Source organism: Clytia hemisphaerica, unplaced genomic scaffold (assembly GCF_902728285.1).
Source record: "Clytia hemisphaerica strain Z4C2 unplaced genomic scaffold, Clytia hemisphaerica genome assembly, whole genome shotgun sequence".
NCBI lineage: Eukaryota > Metazoa > Cnidaria > Hydrozoa > Leptothecata > Clytiidae > Clytia > Clytia hemisphaerica.
Window position 1 is genome coordinate 1,078,668 of NW_027103962.1, and position 17,850 is coordinate 1,096,517.

At 34.6% G+C, this 17,850-nt stretch overlaps 1 protein-coding gene across 1 annotated transcript in view; it reads left to right on the plus strand.

Moving 5' to 3' along the window:
- Positions 1-17,850, plus strand: part of LOC136810234 (E3 ubiquitin-protein ligase rnf213-alpha-like) — a 104,457-nt gene that overhangs the window by 38,242 nt on the left and 48,365 nt on the right. The window contains exons 17-33 of the mRNA XM_067066802.1: positions 845-1,028; positions 1,233-1,300; positions 2,861-3,128; positions 3,344-3,445; positions 3,787-3,900; positions 4,797-4,950; positions 10,962-11,255; positions 11,443-12,110; positions 12,608-12,764; positions 12,987-13,204; positions 13,669-14,010; positions 14,171-14,865; positions 15,277-15,371; positions 16,053-16,127; positions 16,462-16,568; positions 17,052-17,178; positions 17,609-17,810. Coding sequence (XP_066922903.1) covers positions 845-1,028; positions 1,233-1,300; positions 2,861-3,128; positions 3,344-3,445; positions 3,787-3,900; positions 4,797-4,950; positions 10,962-11,255; positions 11,443-12,110; positions 12,608-12,764; positions 12,987-13,204; positions 13,669-14,010; positions 14,171-14,865; positions 15,277-15,371; positions 16,053-16,127; positions 16,462-16,568; positions 17,052-17,178; positions 17,609-17,810 — 3,870 coding nt within the window. The remainder of the gene's footprint in view (positions 1-844; positions 1,029-1,232; positions 1,301-2,860; positions 3,129-3,343; positions 3,446-3,786; positions 3,901-4,796; positions 4,951-10,961; positions 11,256-11,442; positions 12,111-12,607; positions 12,765-12,986; positions 13,205-13,668; positions 14,011-14,170; positions 14,866-15,276; positions 15,372-16,052; positions 16,128-16,461; positions 16,569-17,051; positions 17,179-17,608; positions 17,811-17,850) is intronic.

Below are 17,850 nucleotides of genomic sequence, written 5' to 3' on the forward strand. Positions count from 1 at the left end.
CTGATGCTTCCAGCGGAAAGAGCATGAAATGCAGACGAAAATCGAGGTAAAAAACATCTCTTGAAAAATGTTCCTATCAAAAGCTATGACAGGCTGAAAGTTTTGTGATGACGTCATGACAAGCCTTTCCAGGCAAATCTTAAAAACCTTGTAATTTTAGATAAATTGACCAAATTTGATGTTTTATACATGAATTCATATCAAAATTCATTGCTTTTTCTGATTCTGATGTTCAAATTCAGTCAAATTATATTAAAAACTTTAAATCCTACAGAACACCAAAACTTAGATTTTGAGATTTACAAGGCAAATCAACGCAGCGTTATCCCCCCTTGAGGAATACAGTGTAAAACTGACTAATTTTTTTGGTTGTTTTAAGCCTTCCTAAGTCTTTTAGACCCAAGCATCAGAAGGAACTTCGAATTTTGATATGGATTCATGTATAAAACACCAAATTTGGTCAACTAGTTCCGTTATTACGAGATTTTTAGGTTTTGCCTGGAAAGGCTTATGAAACGTCATCACAAAACTTTCAACCTTAATAACTTTTGATAGGAGCATTTTCAAGACATGTTTTATACCTCGATTTTCATCAGCATTTCAAGCTCTTTCCGCTGGAATCATCAGATTTTAAATATTATCAAGAAACTAAAACTTTGCCCAGCCACCTGATGACGTCATCTGGCAGCTGGCCAGGTGGCTAAATTTGGTGTTACTGTTTAAATTAAGTTTTAGACCCTCTAAGGATCATTTGTGCCAAATTTCATGCTTTTATCACCATCTGAAGTATTTTTGTGCTAACAGACCTCACTAATAAAGAAAAATCTTATTTTCTTTTTAAAAGGGACGGCTTTTTTGAAGGAATCAAACATGTTGCAGGGTCACTTAAAAAAGACACCATCTTGCAAAGAGCCTTGGTTTACATGATGCAGCCAAAACATTTGATAATTGGATTCCAGTTTGGTTTTAAAAAGAGGATGGTTTTGCGCAAAGCTTTGAGTTTTGTGAAGTGGAATTCTTTTGCTAAAGTAAGTGTTATTATGGTTATTGTGAAAGGTGCCCACCTTTCCTGATAATGTACTTGAATTAGGCAGAATTTTTATCAATTCCTTGATCCTCTTCAATGATAGAATATGCTTAACAGAAAAACGTCCGAGTATCAAATTTCTAAATGCTTGGTAACACCTGGCAACTTTTTTAACCAAATAAACAATTAACAACACTTTTTACAGGAAAATGAAGTATGCACTGCATTAAAAGCTCTCGACAAACAGATCCAAGATGTTGAAAGAAAAGATTTGTATGTTTTAAATCCCTAATCATTTTTGGACCTACTTGGAGGTCCTATATAGATCAACCGTTCGTTCGTTCGTTCGTTCGTTCGTTCGTTCGTTCGTTCGTTCGTTCGTTCGTTCGTTCGTTCGTTCGTTCGTTCGTTCGTTCGTTCGTTCGTTCGTTCGTTCGTTCGTTCGTTCGTTCGTTCGTTCGTTCGTTCGTTCGTTCGTTCGTTCGTTCGTTCGTTCGTTCGTTCGTTCGTTCGTTCGTTCGTTCGTTCGTTCGTTCTTCGTTCGTTCGTTTTCGTTCGTTCGTTCGTTCGTTCGTTCGTTCGTTCGTTCGTTCGTTCGTTCGTTCGTTCGTTCGTTCGTTCGTTCGTTCGTTCGTTTCGTTCGTTCGTTCGTTCGTTTCGTTCGTTCGTTCGTTCGTTCGTTCGTTCGTTTCGTTCGTTCGTTCGTTCGTTCGTTCGTTCGTTCGTTCGTTCGTTCGTTCGTTCGTTCGTTCGTTCGTTCGTTCGTTCGTTCGTTCGTTCGTTCGTTCGTTCGTTCGTTCGTTCGTTCGTTCGTTCGTTCGTTCGTTCGTTCGTTCGTTCGTTCGTTCGTTCGTTCGTTCGTTCGTTCGTTCGTTCGTTCGTTCGTTCGTTCGTTCGTTCGTTCGTTCGTTCGTTCGTTCGTTCGTTCGTTCGTTCGTTCGTTCGTTCGTTCGTTCGTTCGTTCGTTCGTTCGTTCGTTCGTTCGTTCGTTCGTTCGTTCGTTCGTTAGTTCGTTCGTTCGTTCGTTCGTTCGTTCGTTCGTTCGTTCGTTCGTTCGTTCGTTCGTTCGTTCGTTCGTTCGTTCGTTCGTTCGTTCGTTCGTTCGTTCGTTCGTTCGTTCGTTCGTTCGTTCGTTCGTTCGTTCGTTCGTTCGTTCGTTCGTTCGTTCGTTCGTTCGTTCGTTCGTTCGTTCGTTCGTTCGTTCGTTCGTTCGTTCGTTCGTTCGTTCGTTCGTTCGTTCGTTCTTCGTTCGTTCGTCGTTCGTTCGTTCGTTCGTTCGTTCGTTCGTTCGTTCGTTCGTTCGTCGTTCGTTCGTTCGTTCGTTCGTTCGTTCGTTCGTTCGTTCGTTCGTTCGTTCGTTCGTTCGTTCGTTCGTTCGTTCGTTCGTTCGTTCGTTCGTTCGTTCGTTCGTTCGTTCGTTCGTTCGTTCGTTCGTTCGTTCGTTCGTTCGTTCGTTCGTTCGTTCGTTCGTTCGAATATGCTGCAAAAACCAGTTTTTTGATATTTTCCTGCATTTTCTAGAATTTTCATCCTTAAGTTTTTTTGCGAAAGATGCGCATTCGCAATGCTCAAAACATGATCAAGTTCGATTTTTTTATAAAAATGCCAAAAATCGTCGTTTGTCTAGATTTTTATTGGATTTTTTCCTTATATTTCTTTGATTTTTCACACAAAAACATTATTGATAAGAATGTCCCCCCATCAAGCATGATTCAATTGTCTATAAAACTGATTTGTGCAACCGGAATTTTCTATTTCCTTATTTTCTACTCCCCTTCCCTCTCCCCCATCAACTAATCAGCTTTTGTTCTTTTGAAAACTTTTTGTTTAAAGGTGTCTTTTGGTGGTTTTGTTACTTGATTTTCTGGCAACAGTGTTAGGGCGTGAATTCTTGCAACTAACTACAACTGTATTGGACACAACATTAAATGCATTAAAGACAGTTCAGGAATTTATTGATGAGTTAGAACCAGATTTGCTGCATTCGTTTCAAAACCGAACAGCAGCAAAGGAACCAACTTTGATGAAAGTATTGCATGATTTCACCAGTTATTTTGGCTTGAGGCATAAAACTTGCAATGATGTTGAGTCGTTCCTGCATGTAAGTACAGAAAGAAATCTTCAAAACATATACCACTCCCTTTACAAGCTGCAAACGCTTTGATTATAATTATCATCTTACTCAATAAATAAGAAGAGGATTTTCCTTCACTTTTGTCTGAACATATTATATAATAATTCTCGCATTTTAATAAATTTTTTTATTTAATTTGGAATTTATTATAGATTTGGCCTAAATCTTATTGATTCATTTAGATTTTGTTTCACCTGGAAAGAGTAACACTCTTTAGCTCGGAATTTGTTGTAAAATGGCGAAAAAAACTTCACAAGAGAACAGCTGAATTTCTTGACGACCTTGTGAGTAGCCTTAGGGTCATGGTCACTTGATCTAAGAAAACCTATTAACCTATTAGCGGTGCAATCAGCCTTTGAGGAAATAGCAATTGCATAGCAATCTTGATTATAATTTACCACCAATGCTTTGAATAATACTGCTAATAATGATAAAAATAATAGTAATTTTACAACCACCCAAGGGTAAAGACAGACAGAGAGCCATTGCTCTTGTCCTGGAAACCTACTCGCTTAAAAAGATTTTGACTCCGTAGTCAAAATGTCGAGATACCAATTCTTTACAATTATTTTCTCTCACTTAATGACGTCAAACTTAACTAATTCATGAATTCTATTTATTCTAGTGTCGCTACAAAGAAAAAATCTTTCTTGAAATCTACCTTGAAGCCAAATTGGATGGCTTCATCTTGCAAAATTTTGATGAGGCCTTCGAGAAGAATATTGACAAGTTTTTGACTGTAGGTCAATTTACCATTTTATCTCATCTTAATTTTAACCACTCATATTATATATTTTTTATACTTCTTATTTCTTTTATTTATCATTTGCCCAAATTTTATGCAGTACAGTTTGCTTCCTACAATACACCCCCTTCTCACAGCCCGGTAGGATTTTTTCAGCAAGTGGGGATAAAAATAACGGACTGAAACTCAATGGGGATTTTTACATTCCCATATTTTTTATGGCTGGAATTCATATTCTTTTGTTTTTAAGTCAGAAAATTGGGTGATGATGGGAAAAATAGCATAATATTTTGCAGTGAGGATTGGTTTATTTGATTATTTTCGGTGGGGACCAAAATTGGAGTATAATTTTCCACCAGAGACGAAATTCTGGCCAATTTTTGTAGTGTGGGAAGGGCTCCCAGTGGGTCTGTGAGAAGGGGGTGTTCTAATTAGATTTTTAAGGGGAATGAATATTTCATCGAATGCTGGGCTGGAGGTTGTCTCCAAAGACGCTCCAAAGCTGAGGCAAATATTTAATTATAGAGCTGAGGAAGAAAATTCAATCAAGATTGGACCACTTTAAATGCAAATCAGGTCAAATATTGAAGTTTTGAGGACTTGGGTTTCAAAATCCAAATTCAAACACAAAATAAATTTCTAAATTTGATTTGAGAACCCATTTGATATTGAATTAGAAATCAGAAAGGCTTCAAGGAGCTTATTGAATAATTGAACGTTGAATTAGAGAGCATCAACAACTTCATATAGAAGTTTCAACTCTTTGAGTTTAGGCCTCAATTTGTATCAGATTATTTTCAAAACACGCCATTTAAAATTCAGTTTTGATTTATTAAAGTATTGATTTGGGCAAGAACACATTTTCGATAACGATTTTCTTTCAAACCTAGGCTGGTGTATTGGAGTCAACTCTAGCTCACAGGCGAACATCAATTTTCCTGGGAAAGAAAATCAAGGATCTGTGGGAGAAGCATAACACTGACAAAGATCGATTCGAATGGATGATGGGATGGAACCCATTTAAAGTTGTATTCAAGCATTATTGTAAGTGCCAGCAACCAACCCCTATTTTTGAATTGTGATTTACACTTAAGCCTTTCAACACAAATCTGACAACATAGAGTGATTTTATTGGACCTACCTCAGGGCTCCTTTAAATTAACCTTTGTTCATCCGTTTCGGTTCCTTTGTCTGTTGCCACCTTTCTTGGGATTGGCCTTTCAGTGTTTTCTAATTTTTGCATAGTGATGTAAAATTACAGTGCCTAAAAAGTGACGAAGCCTGAATTGAGAATTTGAACTAGTTGAAATGAAATTGCTTCATTAGTTTTTTCTGATTTTTTGAATAAAGACAGCAGAAAATTTTTGTTCACCTTTACGGATTTTTGTTTTTGGGGAAATTACCTTTTATCGTTGATAGGGAAATCATTCTAAAATATTTATTTACCCCTGTATATACTAGATAATATATTTCCTGATATGCATCTCAGGATTTATCTATAGCCAGCTTTTCTTGGGATTGGCTCATTCTGGCTCATTAGTTTTTTCTGATTTTTGGGATGGAAAATGATGATTCCCAAAAAGTTAGGGAGCTCGATTTTCGATAAAAAAAAATTGGGCAAATTTAGGCCAAAAAGTGCCTAAAAATGGGATTTCTTTGGCCTTTAGTGAAATTGCTTCTTAGTTTTTTCTGATTTTATGCATAAAGATGGAGGGCAAGGTTCTACAAAAAGTGGCTCAAGCAGTTTTTTTTGGAAAATCTTTTCTGGCCGTAAAAATTGGATTTTCTTTATTTGGGGAAATTCCTTTATGGCATTTTTAGGGAAAAAGAGCATTTCTTGCGATTGGATTGATGTTTTTTATATTGTGCAATGACGGTGTAAATCGTGAAGGATGTCTTTGTATAAAAAATCCAAGGAAGAGTTAATCTTTTAGAATATTTAACAATTCAAACTTTTCCAAACAAAACATTCGATCTCTTATCTAGCCATTAAAAAAGCCTGGATGTGAAATTCGAATCCATTTTTGCAAACAGAACAATAGAGCAGAACGTAACTTGTAAGAAAAAAATGTTGCATTGACCAATCAAAACGCCATGATTGACATTTGCGAACAGAACAATAGAGCAAACGAATGTTTTCTTCCTGCTTTTATATGACGCAATGGCGTATTCTTGATCTTGTGAGCGCTCTCCCTTTTATCCTTTTATCTTTTTTTTGTTTTGCCCTTTTTGATTTGAACATGAACACAATGATGGAGTGCTATTTTCGAATCGAAAAACAATAACAAAGACATCAGAATCAACTGTGTTGAGAGGTTGATAACAGAGGAAAGTGTGTGGAAATTAAAAAGATAGAAAAAGATAGAAGTACTTTATCGTGGAGAGATCGTGGAATTGTTATCCAAACATTAAGAAACTTTAAGATGATGCGATAATGTGATTCACAAAAGGATTATTCTATCATTTCATAATTTATGATGCCCCTTGGTAGATAAAAAATCCTTAAATGTAAGAAGAATTTTGCAGTCATTGGTTGATTTGACTACGGCTTTTTCTTCTGTCTTTCAAATCTACAGTAGACAAAGGCTTGTTTGCGCTGTTTTCGGTCTACATAAGAAAAAATAACCGATATTTGACTATGTTTTGGAAAAAATTCAATTATAATTTGGAATCAAAAGTATTAATTAATCAAATAATAGGATTAAATAGTCGAACCGAGGGGACTAAATAATCGAACTGAGGTGACTAAATAATCGAAGTACTTCGATTATTTAAGCAAATTTTTCGCTTGAATTCGATGATTTAAGCGAATTTATTTTTGAGAAGATAAATTCATCCCAGTATCTACGACTATAAGTCATACAGCTTTAACTATACTTCACAGGTTGATATTAATTTGAGCTGTGATACTCACGGTAATCTATTCAAGCTGCTCACTTCACTTTCTTACTCTCTTACTTTTTGTCCTACTTTTATCTGATTCTCATCATCAGGTAGGTCCATTCAGCATGTTGCTTGTTCCTTTTTGGACCTACCCCGGTGGGGTAGAGGTCCTATAAATTAACCAATGTCCGTCCGTCCGTCCGTCCGTTCGTTCGTTCGTTCGTTCGTTCGTTCGTCCGTCTGTTACCAGCTTTTCTCAGGATTGGCTCATTAGTTTTTTCTGATTTTTGGCACAATGATGCAAAATGGTAATCCCCAAAATGTGACGGAGCCCGATTTTCGAAAAAAAAATCATTTCCGGCCGAAAATGCCGGAAATATGCCGGAAAAACCGTTTTTTTGGCATTTTCTCGAGATTTCATCATTAGTTTTTTCAGATTTTTTGCACAAAGATGCGTATTAGCAATGCCTAAAACATGGCAGAGTCCGATTTTTGAGAAAAATTCTTTTCCGGCCGAAAATGCCGGAAATATGCCGGAAATCGCCGTTTTTGCAGATTTTCATCGGACTTTTTCCTTATATTTCGTTGTTTTTTCACACAAAAACATTATTAATATCAATGTCCACGATCAAGCATGGTTCAATTGTCGATAAAACTGATTTTGAAGCCGGAAGCCGGAACTTTCTAAAAATCGCCGGAACAGCCGATTTTCTCCGGAAAAACGATATTTCTTGAATTCCTCGAGCTGTACTTTATATTTTTTTATGAAATTTTGCACACTAATGTAAAATGACAATACCTAAAAAGTGACGGAGCCCGATTTTCGAAAAACATTTTTTTCCGGCCGAAAGTGCCGGAAATATGCCGGAAAAACTGGTTTTTTGGCATTTTCTCGAGATTTTATCATTAGTTTTTTCTGATTTTTTGCTCTAAGATGCGTATTAATATTGCCCAAAACATGGCTGAGTTCGATCTTTGAGAAATTTTTTTTTCCGGTTGAAAATGCCGGAAATCGCCGTTTTTGCAGATTTTCATTAGATTTTTTCCTTGTATTTCTATGTTTTTGACACAAAAACATTATTGATAACAATGCTCACCATCAAGCATGATTCAATTGTCAATAAAACTGATTTTTGCGACCAGAACTTTCTATTGATTTTTTCCCTACAACCCTTCCCTCTCCCCTTATCAACAATCAATGATGAATTTATTGCGTTATGCATTTTCGCTAAACGCTATGTTTTCTGACTGATTTTTTTTTCATTTTTCTCCTTGCATTGCTATCTAACTTTCACCATCAGGTAGGTCCATTCAGCATCTAGCTTGTTTATTTTACGTCAATCTTGAGGAAGGTCCATTCAGCATGTAGCTTGTTGCACTGCACTCTACTTTTCCCTTTGAATATGACCTTTTGTTTTTAAATTAAATCAAAATGAAATAAATTTATTTTAATGCAAAAAAGGCGGATTTGCCATGTGGCTATAGCAAACTTTTTGGACCTACCCCGGTGGGGTGAAGGTCCTATAAATTCACCTCTGTCCGTTCGTCCGTCTGTCCGTTCGTTACCAGCTTTTCTCGAGATTGAATCATAGGACTCATTTGATTTTTGGTACAAATGTGCAAAACGGTGATGGCCAAAATGTGACGGAGCCCGATTTTCGAAAAAAAAATTTTTTGGGCAAATTTGGGCCAAAAAACGGCTAAAAAACGGGTTTTTTAGACTTTGTGAAAAATTGGATCATTAAATTTTTTTGATTTTTTTCATGAAAGTAGGGTACCATCATAGGTAAAAGATGGCTCAAGCAGATTTTTGCAAAAAAATTTATTTGGCTTAAAAAACGCATGTTTATCTATAAGAATCACTATTAATAAGCATACATCAATGTTCTTAGTCAAATTACTCAATTTCTTTATGAGATAGAAGTTTTTTTTGCTCATGAGGGCTTACTTTTGAAGAATATGTGTGTTTAGACATGAAATTTTGGTTGCTTGGCGTGTTTTTATAGAAAAACTGGCCAAGTTCGATATTTCTTTATAAGCACAATATCAATTACTTAGGTATTAGCTTTTCTCGAGATTGGCTCTTTCATTCTTTAAGACTTTTTGCACAAAGATGCATAACTATAAACCCTCGAATGTGATGGAGCCCAATTTTCGAAAAAAAAAATGTTTTTGGGCAAATTTGGGCCAAAAAACGGCTAAAAAGCGGGTTTTTCAGACTTTGTGAAAAATTGGATCATTGATTTTTTCTGATTTTTTGCATGGAAGTAGGGTACCATCATAGGTAAAAGATAGCTCAGGGAGATTTTTGCAAAAAGATTTGTTGGCTCAAAAAACGCATGTTTATCTATAAGAATCACTATTGATAAGCATACATTAATGTTCTTAGTCAAATTACTTAATTTTTTTACGAGATAGATGTTTTCTTTGCTCACGAGGGCTTACTTTTGAAGCATATGTGTGTTTAGACATGAAATTTTGGTTGCTTGGCATGTTTTTATAGAAAAACTGGCCAAATTCGATATTTTTGGACCTACCCCGGTGGGGTGGAGGTCCTATAAATTAACCCATGTTCGTTAGTTAATGTGTTAGTTACCAGCTTTTCTCGAGATTGGCTCATTAGTTTTTTCTGATTTTTGGCACAAAGGTGCATGACCATAAACCCTCGAATGTGACGGAGGCCGATTTTCGAAAAAAAAAGTTTTTGGGCAAATTTGGGCCAAAAAACGGCTTAAAAACGGGTTTTTTGGACTTTGTGAAAAATTGGATCATTAATTTTTTCTGATTTTTAGCATGAAAGTAGGGTACAATCATAGTTTAAGGATGGCTCAAGCAGATTTTTGCAAAAAAATTTTTTTGGCTCAAAAATCGCATTTTTATCTATAAGAACCACTTTTAATAAGAATACATCAATGTTCTTAGCCATATTATTATTATTATTTTTATTAGTTTTTTTACGATGAAAATGCACGGTGGAGGGTAATGATTTGAGTTTTCTATAAACACTTATTACTTTTTTGGCTGAAAAACGAATCTTTATCTATAAGAATCACTATTTATGAGCATATATCAATGTTATTAGCCAAATAGTTTTTTTATTATTATTTTTTCTAACAGAAGAAAATGTCACGGTAGAGTGCGACGGTTTGAGTTTTCTGGAAACCTTATTTATTAAGCTGTGCATTTTTCTGATAGTGGTTTTTACAAAGAAAAGCGCTTAATAGCTTTTTTATTTCTTTTTCAAAAATCTTTTTAAATAGTGTTGATAGTTTCTCTCAATAGATATGTTTTCATTTTCTTTATTTTTTTGTATTTTGACCAGTTATGTCTTATGTGTTTCAATGTTCACTGATTAGTTTGATAACCAGGTAGGTCCATAAAAGTATCGCTTGTTTTATAAGCACATTATCAATTACTTAGGTATTAGCTTTTCTCGAGATTAGCTCTTTCATTCTTTATGATTTTTTGCACAAAGATGCATAACTATAAACCCTCGAATGTGACTGAGCCCGATTTTCGAAAAAAAATGTTTTTGGGCAAATTTGGGCCAAAAAACGGCTAAAAAAAGGGTTTTTTGGACTTTGTGAAATATTGGATCGTTGTTTTTTTCTGATTTTTTGCATGAAAGTAGGTAAAAGATGGGTCAAGCAGATTTTTGTAAAAAAACTTTTCAGCTCAAAAAAACGCATCTTTATCTATAAGAATCACTATTAATAAGCATACATCAATGTTCTTAGCCAAATTACTCAATTTTTTGATGAGATAGATGTTTTTTTATGCTCACGAAGTCTTGAATATGAAAGAATACGAAAGAGCATGAAATTTTGGTTTCTAAACGTTTTTTTTATAAGAAACAAACGACTAATTTTAATAAATCGTCACTATTTGTGTTCTGAATGATTGTTTAACGTTCATGCTCACGTAGATATCAATTATATATGTGTTAAATGCATAACCAGGTAGGTCCATAAAAGTATCACTTGTTTTATAAGAATTAATAGATGCATCAGTGTGTCTGAGGTGATTAAAGTTAACGGAACTACGCAAATCTCAGAGAGAGAAAGAGAGTGGCTCACATTATTCACTTTGTAACCGCAGAAATTACTTAACAAATGTAAATGATCTGTATTAAATATTCTCTACCTGACTCTTTAAAAAATCATTGTTTTAAGGGAATGGCAATGACAAAACCCTTGAAGGTATTATGGAAACGTGTTCAAACATCATATTGAATCATTGCCACGAATTAAACGATCAGAATGTTACCATCAAAAACCTTAAAAGTATCAAGCAGTACAGGGAAAGGTTCTTCCAAATATTGGACATAGTTGTGGAATCCGTGGATTCTGTTAGTGAAATCAAGGCGAATTTCGAGCAAAGATCAAAGGAAATGGAGGCATACAAAGAAGCATTCAATGTCATCTCATACTTGAATGAATTTTTGTTGAAACTTTCAGAACAAATAGGTAAGTTATATAAATCAATTCGAAATTCTTTACTTTATGATTCTTTTTAAAGCATAAAACTTTGGCAAGATTTCATCTTAGCAAAATCTTGTGAACTTGTTAAATTATATTTATCAGCAAGGTCAATGAAAAAGTTAAAACGTGTGAACAATGCCTTCTTAAAAATTCATATAATTTGTTTTTTCAGGAGATCTCAGGATTTTCCGAAACAAAATGCAAACAAATGCTGATTCTTTGAAGCTGATTGATATCTACAAAAAAGGAACGGATTCAATTTCCTACTTTGATGTTGACCCTCGTGCGCAGCCTCTTTTAAAACTCTTTCTAAAGAGCGATATGGCCTCCTCAGTCATTTTCCAGCAACTGTGGAAGTCCACTTTGAATGCTGCTGCTAGCAAGGAACGAATATTGGGGTTTGAAAGCCAGTTTACCGATGTTAATGAAAAAGCTCTTTTTCAGATGTCGTTCAAAGTCCTTCTATCTGGTATCACTATACCAGACAACTTTTCTCTACCTTTCAACTTGCAACAAATTATTTTATACCTTCTATTACCAACATTAAACCAAACATACGACTTACTAGTCGACTTGTGTGGTGGTTCTATCAGTATTGGTGAGGCATTGAAATATTATGAGCAATTTCAGTCAGCCACATCTTTTGCAAAGGAGCTCACTCAGCTGAAGACATTTTTTGAGGCAGATTTTACCGAAAGATCAATTAAAAAGTGTCATCAAAGAATCAAATGTGCTGACACGATGAAAGATTGTGTTGAACAATCTAATGCCATCCTTGAAACAGCTTCAGTTTTGGGATTGTGTGGAAATTTCAAAAGCGTGGAGCTTATTAAAGCAAAAGTAAGTACACTTTTTTATGACAACAATTTTATGAAATAACAACAATAACATCACTGGCCGATTTAAAATTAAGAGCAAGTACGTCGGAATGCGAAGTAGTGCAACGCTCGTTAAAAGACAATGAAATTACAGTTACAAATATCTTGCTCTGATAAGTTTGACATGGTCTAAAACCGCTTATGGTCAAACAATGAAAATAATTTATAGAACAATGTTGAGACTGGAATGACTGAATTTTGAGATAATCAAGGGTCAATAATTACTGATAATAGAGATAAGAACAATTTCAAACTCAAAATGTCAAGAAAATAAGAACAGTTTAGCTTACTTGGGACTTTGAAAATTTGATTCATGGAGTGATCATGTTTCAAATACTTTTTTCCTAAGATTTTAAAACCGGGATGCTAAAAAGTACTGGGTTATACATGGTGAGTGGGAAAATTTTGGTATAAGGCGTCCTAAAAGCTAGGGTAACTCTTTTTGTTAAACTATCATAGGCCACAGCAAATGAAGATACTCTGTTAAATGCCATCACAGATGATTTGATCAAAGACACAAAGAAAGTCATAAACACTTCTGACGAAATGAAACAAATCTTCAAAGCAGTTGCTCACAATTTGAACATTTTGCAATGGTTGAAAAGGCATTTGAAAGGTATGTGAATGATTCTCCTTAGCTGCTTTTGTATTTTGGAAAATAGCTTTTAGATGAAACAGATAATAATCCTTAAAAAACTAAAATTTACAGATTGTGAAATCTAAATTTGGATTCATAATGCATTATTTACAATTTGTTTCACTAGTTACTGGTGATGCAGGTCGAGTCTCAAAATTTCTACTTAATGTAATAAAGCTATTTGCTATTATTTACCTCTAGATGCAAAGGAAGTCAAAGTTTTTGTTGAGATGATGTCAATTGCTGCTGGCGAAAGTGATTATGAAGTTGATCGAGTTGCTTATTTTGAAGCCAGTTGTCAGGCTTTCAGTGCTATCATCTTTGACCTTGATCAAAATTCTGGTTATGAAGAATTTGAAGAAGCTTGTAAGAGAGCTGCTGAGGCTGTCAAGAATGACCCAACAATTATTGAGAAACTTGTAAGTATAGTTCTAGATTGAATAAAGAGCTATCTTACAAACTTTTGTAAGTACCTGTACTCAAAGCTTCAAAAGATTATTGTAAGAAGGTTATTTTGTTAGAATGAGACACTCAAAATTTCAACACGTTGTTTACTGTAGACAAAGCATATTTATTTGTAGAATAGTACTTCTAATTTCTGATACAGAAATTTTCGCCTTTTTATTGCATGCACTGCATTTTATTGCGTGAAATTTTTTGACGATTGGTATAGTTTTGAAGGCATTTGCAGCAAAACTGAAGTCAGAGAGGCCTCCTCTGAAAGTCAAACTTTCAATAAAAAGTCAATCTTGATCTCTGAAAAAGGCTCTGCAATGAACGTGTTAAAATCAAAAATGTATAATTTAATATACTCGTAATGGTTCTAGTTTGGAAATCAACAATCTGTTTGGTCCAGTGCTGATAAGAAACATTTACTTTTTAGAATGATAGTAACAAGAATTTGGAGTGGTTCAAACAAGCCAAAGAATCCCAGGGATCAGTTTCAGCAAGATCCTTCCTGGAAGCTAAGAAAGCAAATTCCAATGGCAAGTACATCATTGGCAATCTTAATGGTAAAGCAGAATTCTTCTTTGAACAAACAGCAGCTTTACACCATGTTGTGAAATTGAAGATTGTTTATGAAGATGATCAGGTTCAAAGCAAAGAGTTGTCCCTCGATGATGTTCACGATTTGCAAAGTCGCCTGATGCTTTTGGGTCGAGACAACAACAAAACTGAAGAAAACATCAAGGAAGGAATAGCAGAGAAAGAATATTTTGTAAAGGTATCTTAAAGCTTAGATTGTGAATTTTTTTTGTCGTTAGTTCAAATGCGTATTACAATATATGGAATTATTTTATGGTATTATTTCGACCAATAATTAAAATCAAATTATGCTTTCTACAACGCACAAAGTTGACGGGTGTTATCATTTTATTTTCTAGCAAGCTGAAATCATAACAAGGTTAGCAGATGCTTATGTGCGGTTGATTGAAGCTGGTGATATCCAATACCTGAATTGGAAAAAAGAATATCAATGCAACGTTGAAGAAGCCAAACAAAGAACTTTTGAAGAATATTTCAGAGAAATCGAAATTGAGATTGAAAAGTTTGAGAGAAGGTTGGAAAGTTGGAATGCTGAATTGATGCAATTTCGTATGGAGAATCCATATGCCAATCACTTCAGCGTGAAGCAGATGCTCGTACTTCGCAAATATTTGAAGCAATACTCATCAGGCTCTGCAGTACCCGAAATCAATAACCAAGTCTTCACTTTGTTGCGAAGCATATCTGAGGAAGTTACTGTTAAGAAAGTCAAAGAATGCTGCTTATTCATGCATTCTTCGGCTTCAAAATCTCCAATCAAGAATGACAAAAAGAAATTGGAAGATAATGAAACCAATTTCACAAGGTTTACCTACAAAGAACTTGATGCACTGATCCAGAAATTCCTCAACGAGAATGACGACATTGAAAAAGATGTTGTGTTGGCGTCTTTGATGCAGGTCCCTGATTTCAGAATTGAAAAGAAAGTGATTCTGTGGTGCGGAAAACATGAAGATGATGAAGACCTCATTGAAGAATTGTCTGAAAAAGCTGAGGCTGAGCTTGAAAAGATGAAAGAGACAATTTATTTGAGGTATTTTATATTAGATTTTATCAATTCCTCAAATAGATTAAATATTTGCTCATTTATTTTGTCCTGACAGTTGTTCAACGACCTGTTCAACAAAGCAAACAGTGAACAAAAATTATGTTATAGATTACCAAAGAATACTTGCAGTTAATCCAAAAGAGATATAGTAAAGTTGTATGCACTGAAGAAAATACAAACTAGCGACTAACCATGACAATCTGTATAAAAAACCCATATACATTTTGGAAGAAAGAAATTAAAAAATATATAAAATAAATAAAATAAAAAACAAAAGGAATGCACAAGACACAAAAGGAAGTGATAAGCTGAAGACTGAAGTCTGAGATCAGGCGCGGTACCTTGAACTTACCTTAACGAAACTATTCTCTAATTTATTTATTTCTTTTTTTATAGTTCTGATGGTGAAGATTGTGAAATGGAAATTATTGATCACTTGGAGAAAGACTACTTACCATTGGATCTATTCGGAAATTTCTTAAACCAATTTGGTATGTTTTCTCCAAAACAATGGAATGTTTCAAAATTTTCTTCAGTGCCACAATCATGGACAAAATATTTGAGACAAAGGAGAGTTCCCGGCGAAATTTTAAACACCACAAATGATTTTTAAGTGCCTTAAACTACAGTTGGAAAGTAGAGTTTTAACATGAGATATAAGACTTAGGACCTTAGGATCTCAGGATTTAAAATTTGCTCGAATAAGGCTTGGAATATAGCCTAGAAGCCACCAAACCCCTCTAAAATCGAAATATTCAATGAAAGAAAGTGGAAGTGCTAAAATAGCAATTCTTGCCCGAACTTTAAATTCTGAAAAACGTTAAAATACAGTAAAGTCTCAATATATTTCGACCATGACACCCTCTCTGAAATGAGATTTTCTCAATTTCGATAAACTATTTGAAGAACCAAACCTTTTTTATTATAAAGGGAAATGATAAACTTAAATTTCTTAAGTCATTTTGTCAAAATTTGGTCCATTTGATAAAAAATAATGTTAAAATAAAAAAAACTATCCATTTTCTGAGATTGCTCGAAGCCATTAAAAATAAAGACCAAATTTATATAGATCAAATTTTTATTAGTTTTTAAGTGTAAATTGAGTATTGAATAATTTTTCAAAAATGTCTTTGATTGAAAGGAGAATGCAAAATCTATTCACTTCTTTCCAGGTACTATAACCCACCATCGATCCATCCCAACATACCTTCAAAAGCATCAACCCAATCTCATCATTTTACCAAGAGGTATAAAGCTCAGGTTTTTAGACGGTCCAACTTTCTGCCCACTCTAACTGTGAATTAAACTTGGCAGAAATTTTGCTGTCTAAAGGCAATGAATTGCCCTCTTTTGACGTCAATGCAATGACTTTTTTCAATCTTTTTCAAGTAAAGATTTTTAGCTACCATTTTTCTCCCCATTTTTGCCTACAAAACAATTAGAATGGACTGGGCAGAGAGTTTCAGATAATTGTTTTACAGTTTATTATCAATCATGAATGAAATTGAATTCTTGCACCTTTTCAAATACAAAGTTCCTGCTAAATTGTACTTTGACCATTTTAATCATTTTTATTTTCAGATGAAATCTTGGCATCTGTGATTGCAATGTACGATAATGATGGGTCAGCCTCATTGCCGAGTTCAAGTGAAGTTCTCCTTTGCTCTGATGATGTTTCCTTGGAACAGGTACAGCTTCAAACATTTAAATTCAGATCAATGCCATGACCAAATTGACCAATTTTTCAAAATTTGGGAGGTATTTTTAAGTTTCTGTTATACAGTTTCATAAATTTTGAGGTTTTAGAATAATATTCCATGGTTTTAGTGTTTTTATAATAGTTTTTTGAAAACGAAATTGAAAAAATTCCAAGATTCCGAAATCTTCTTGTCTGCTTCACTAGACTCAGCACCATTAAAAATGATTAGAAAGCAACGTTCGGTCAGAAGTAGTCTCTAGTCTAGGATTTTACAATAATGATGTTGCAAGCATTTATATAATTGGATTGCATTGATTATGCCCTGTTTTGTGCTTTAATGTTTTGCTTAAATTTATATAAATGTTTAAAGCAAGGGCCAAGACGAAAATAAAAAAATGTATTGTTTCCGGAAACCGGGCGGGTGAAAAATAAAAATTTTCTGACCCGAAATATATTTTCCAAATATTCTTAGGTTGAGATGTTGATCATTAGAGCAGCCTTGACCGAAGATGGAATGTTTTGCCTTGCTTTTGCTGAACATTTGAATTATGAAAACAGTGAAAAGGTGTTCGGATTTCTACAGAAAATTATGAAAGAAAGTAAGAATTTTTTTCATTTCTATATCATGAAGACCTGTAAAAATTGAGATCTTGTTTAATTGAAACTTCTGGTTACTCCTGCAAAAGTTTAGCTGTAAAAAAGAAGCGAATTGGGCTTGTGAATATGGGTGGTGGAGGATATAACATTTTTTGGAAATTTGCCCCCCCCGAAGAACATTTGACCCCCGAGTCCGCAGGTCTAACCCCCCGGACAAGCATCAGCTGACGCCTAGACATCCAAAATTATCCTCAAACAGAGCAAAATTACCCCCAACCAGAGCAAATTTACCCCCCGGACAAGGCAATTTTTGTTGATTTTTCACTACCCTCAGACACTATATATCCTCCCACCTCCATGTACGAACATTTTCTAGAAGAGCCCATTCTATTTTCTAGATTTATGAACATTTTATTATCATTACTCATTTAGAAAACATGGGGTATCTTGTCGTGATCTGCTCGAGTGAAGAGGAGAATCAATCATATCTTGCATCAGCTCTTGACTCATACCAAAGACAATGTGTACACAGAAAACGTGACATCAGCTCAATCTTGTCCAAAGCTTTTTGCTTGAAAGAAGAAATCGAACACAACAAAAAAGTTATGTATGGTCCAACAGTAGATGAAGACAGGTAAGGTCTTAAAAATTATGATATTTTTACCAATACCTTT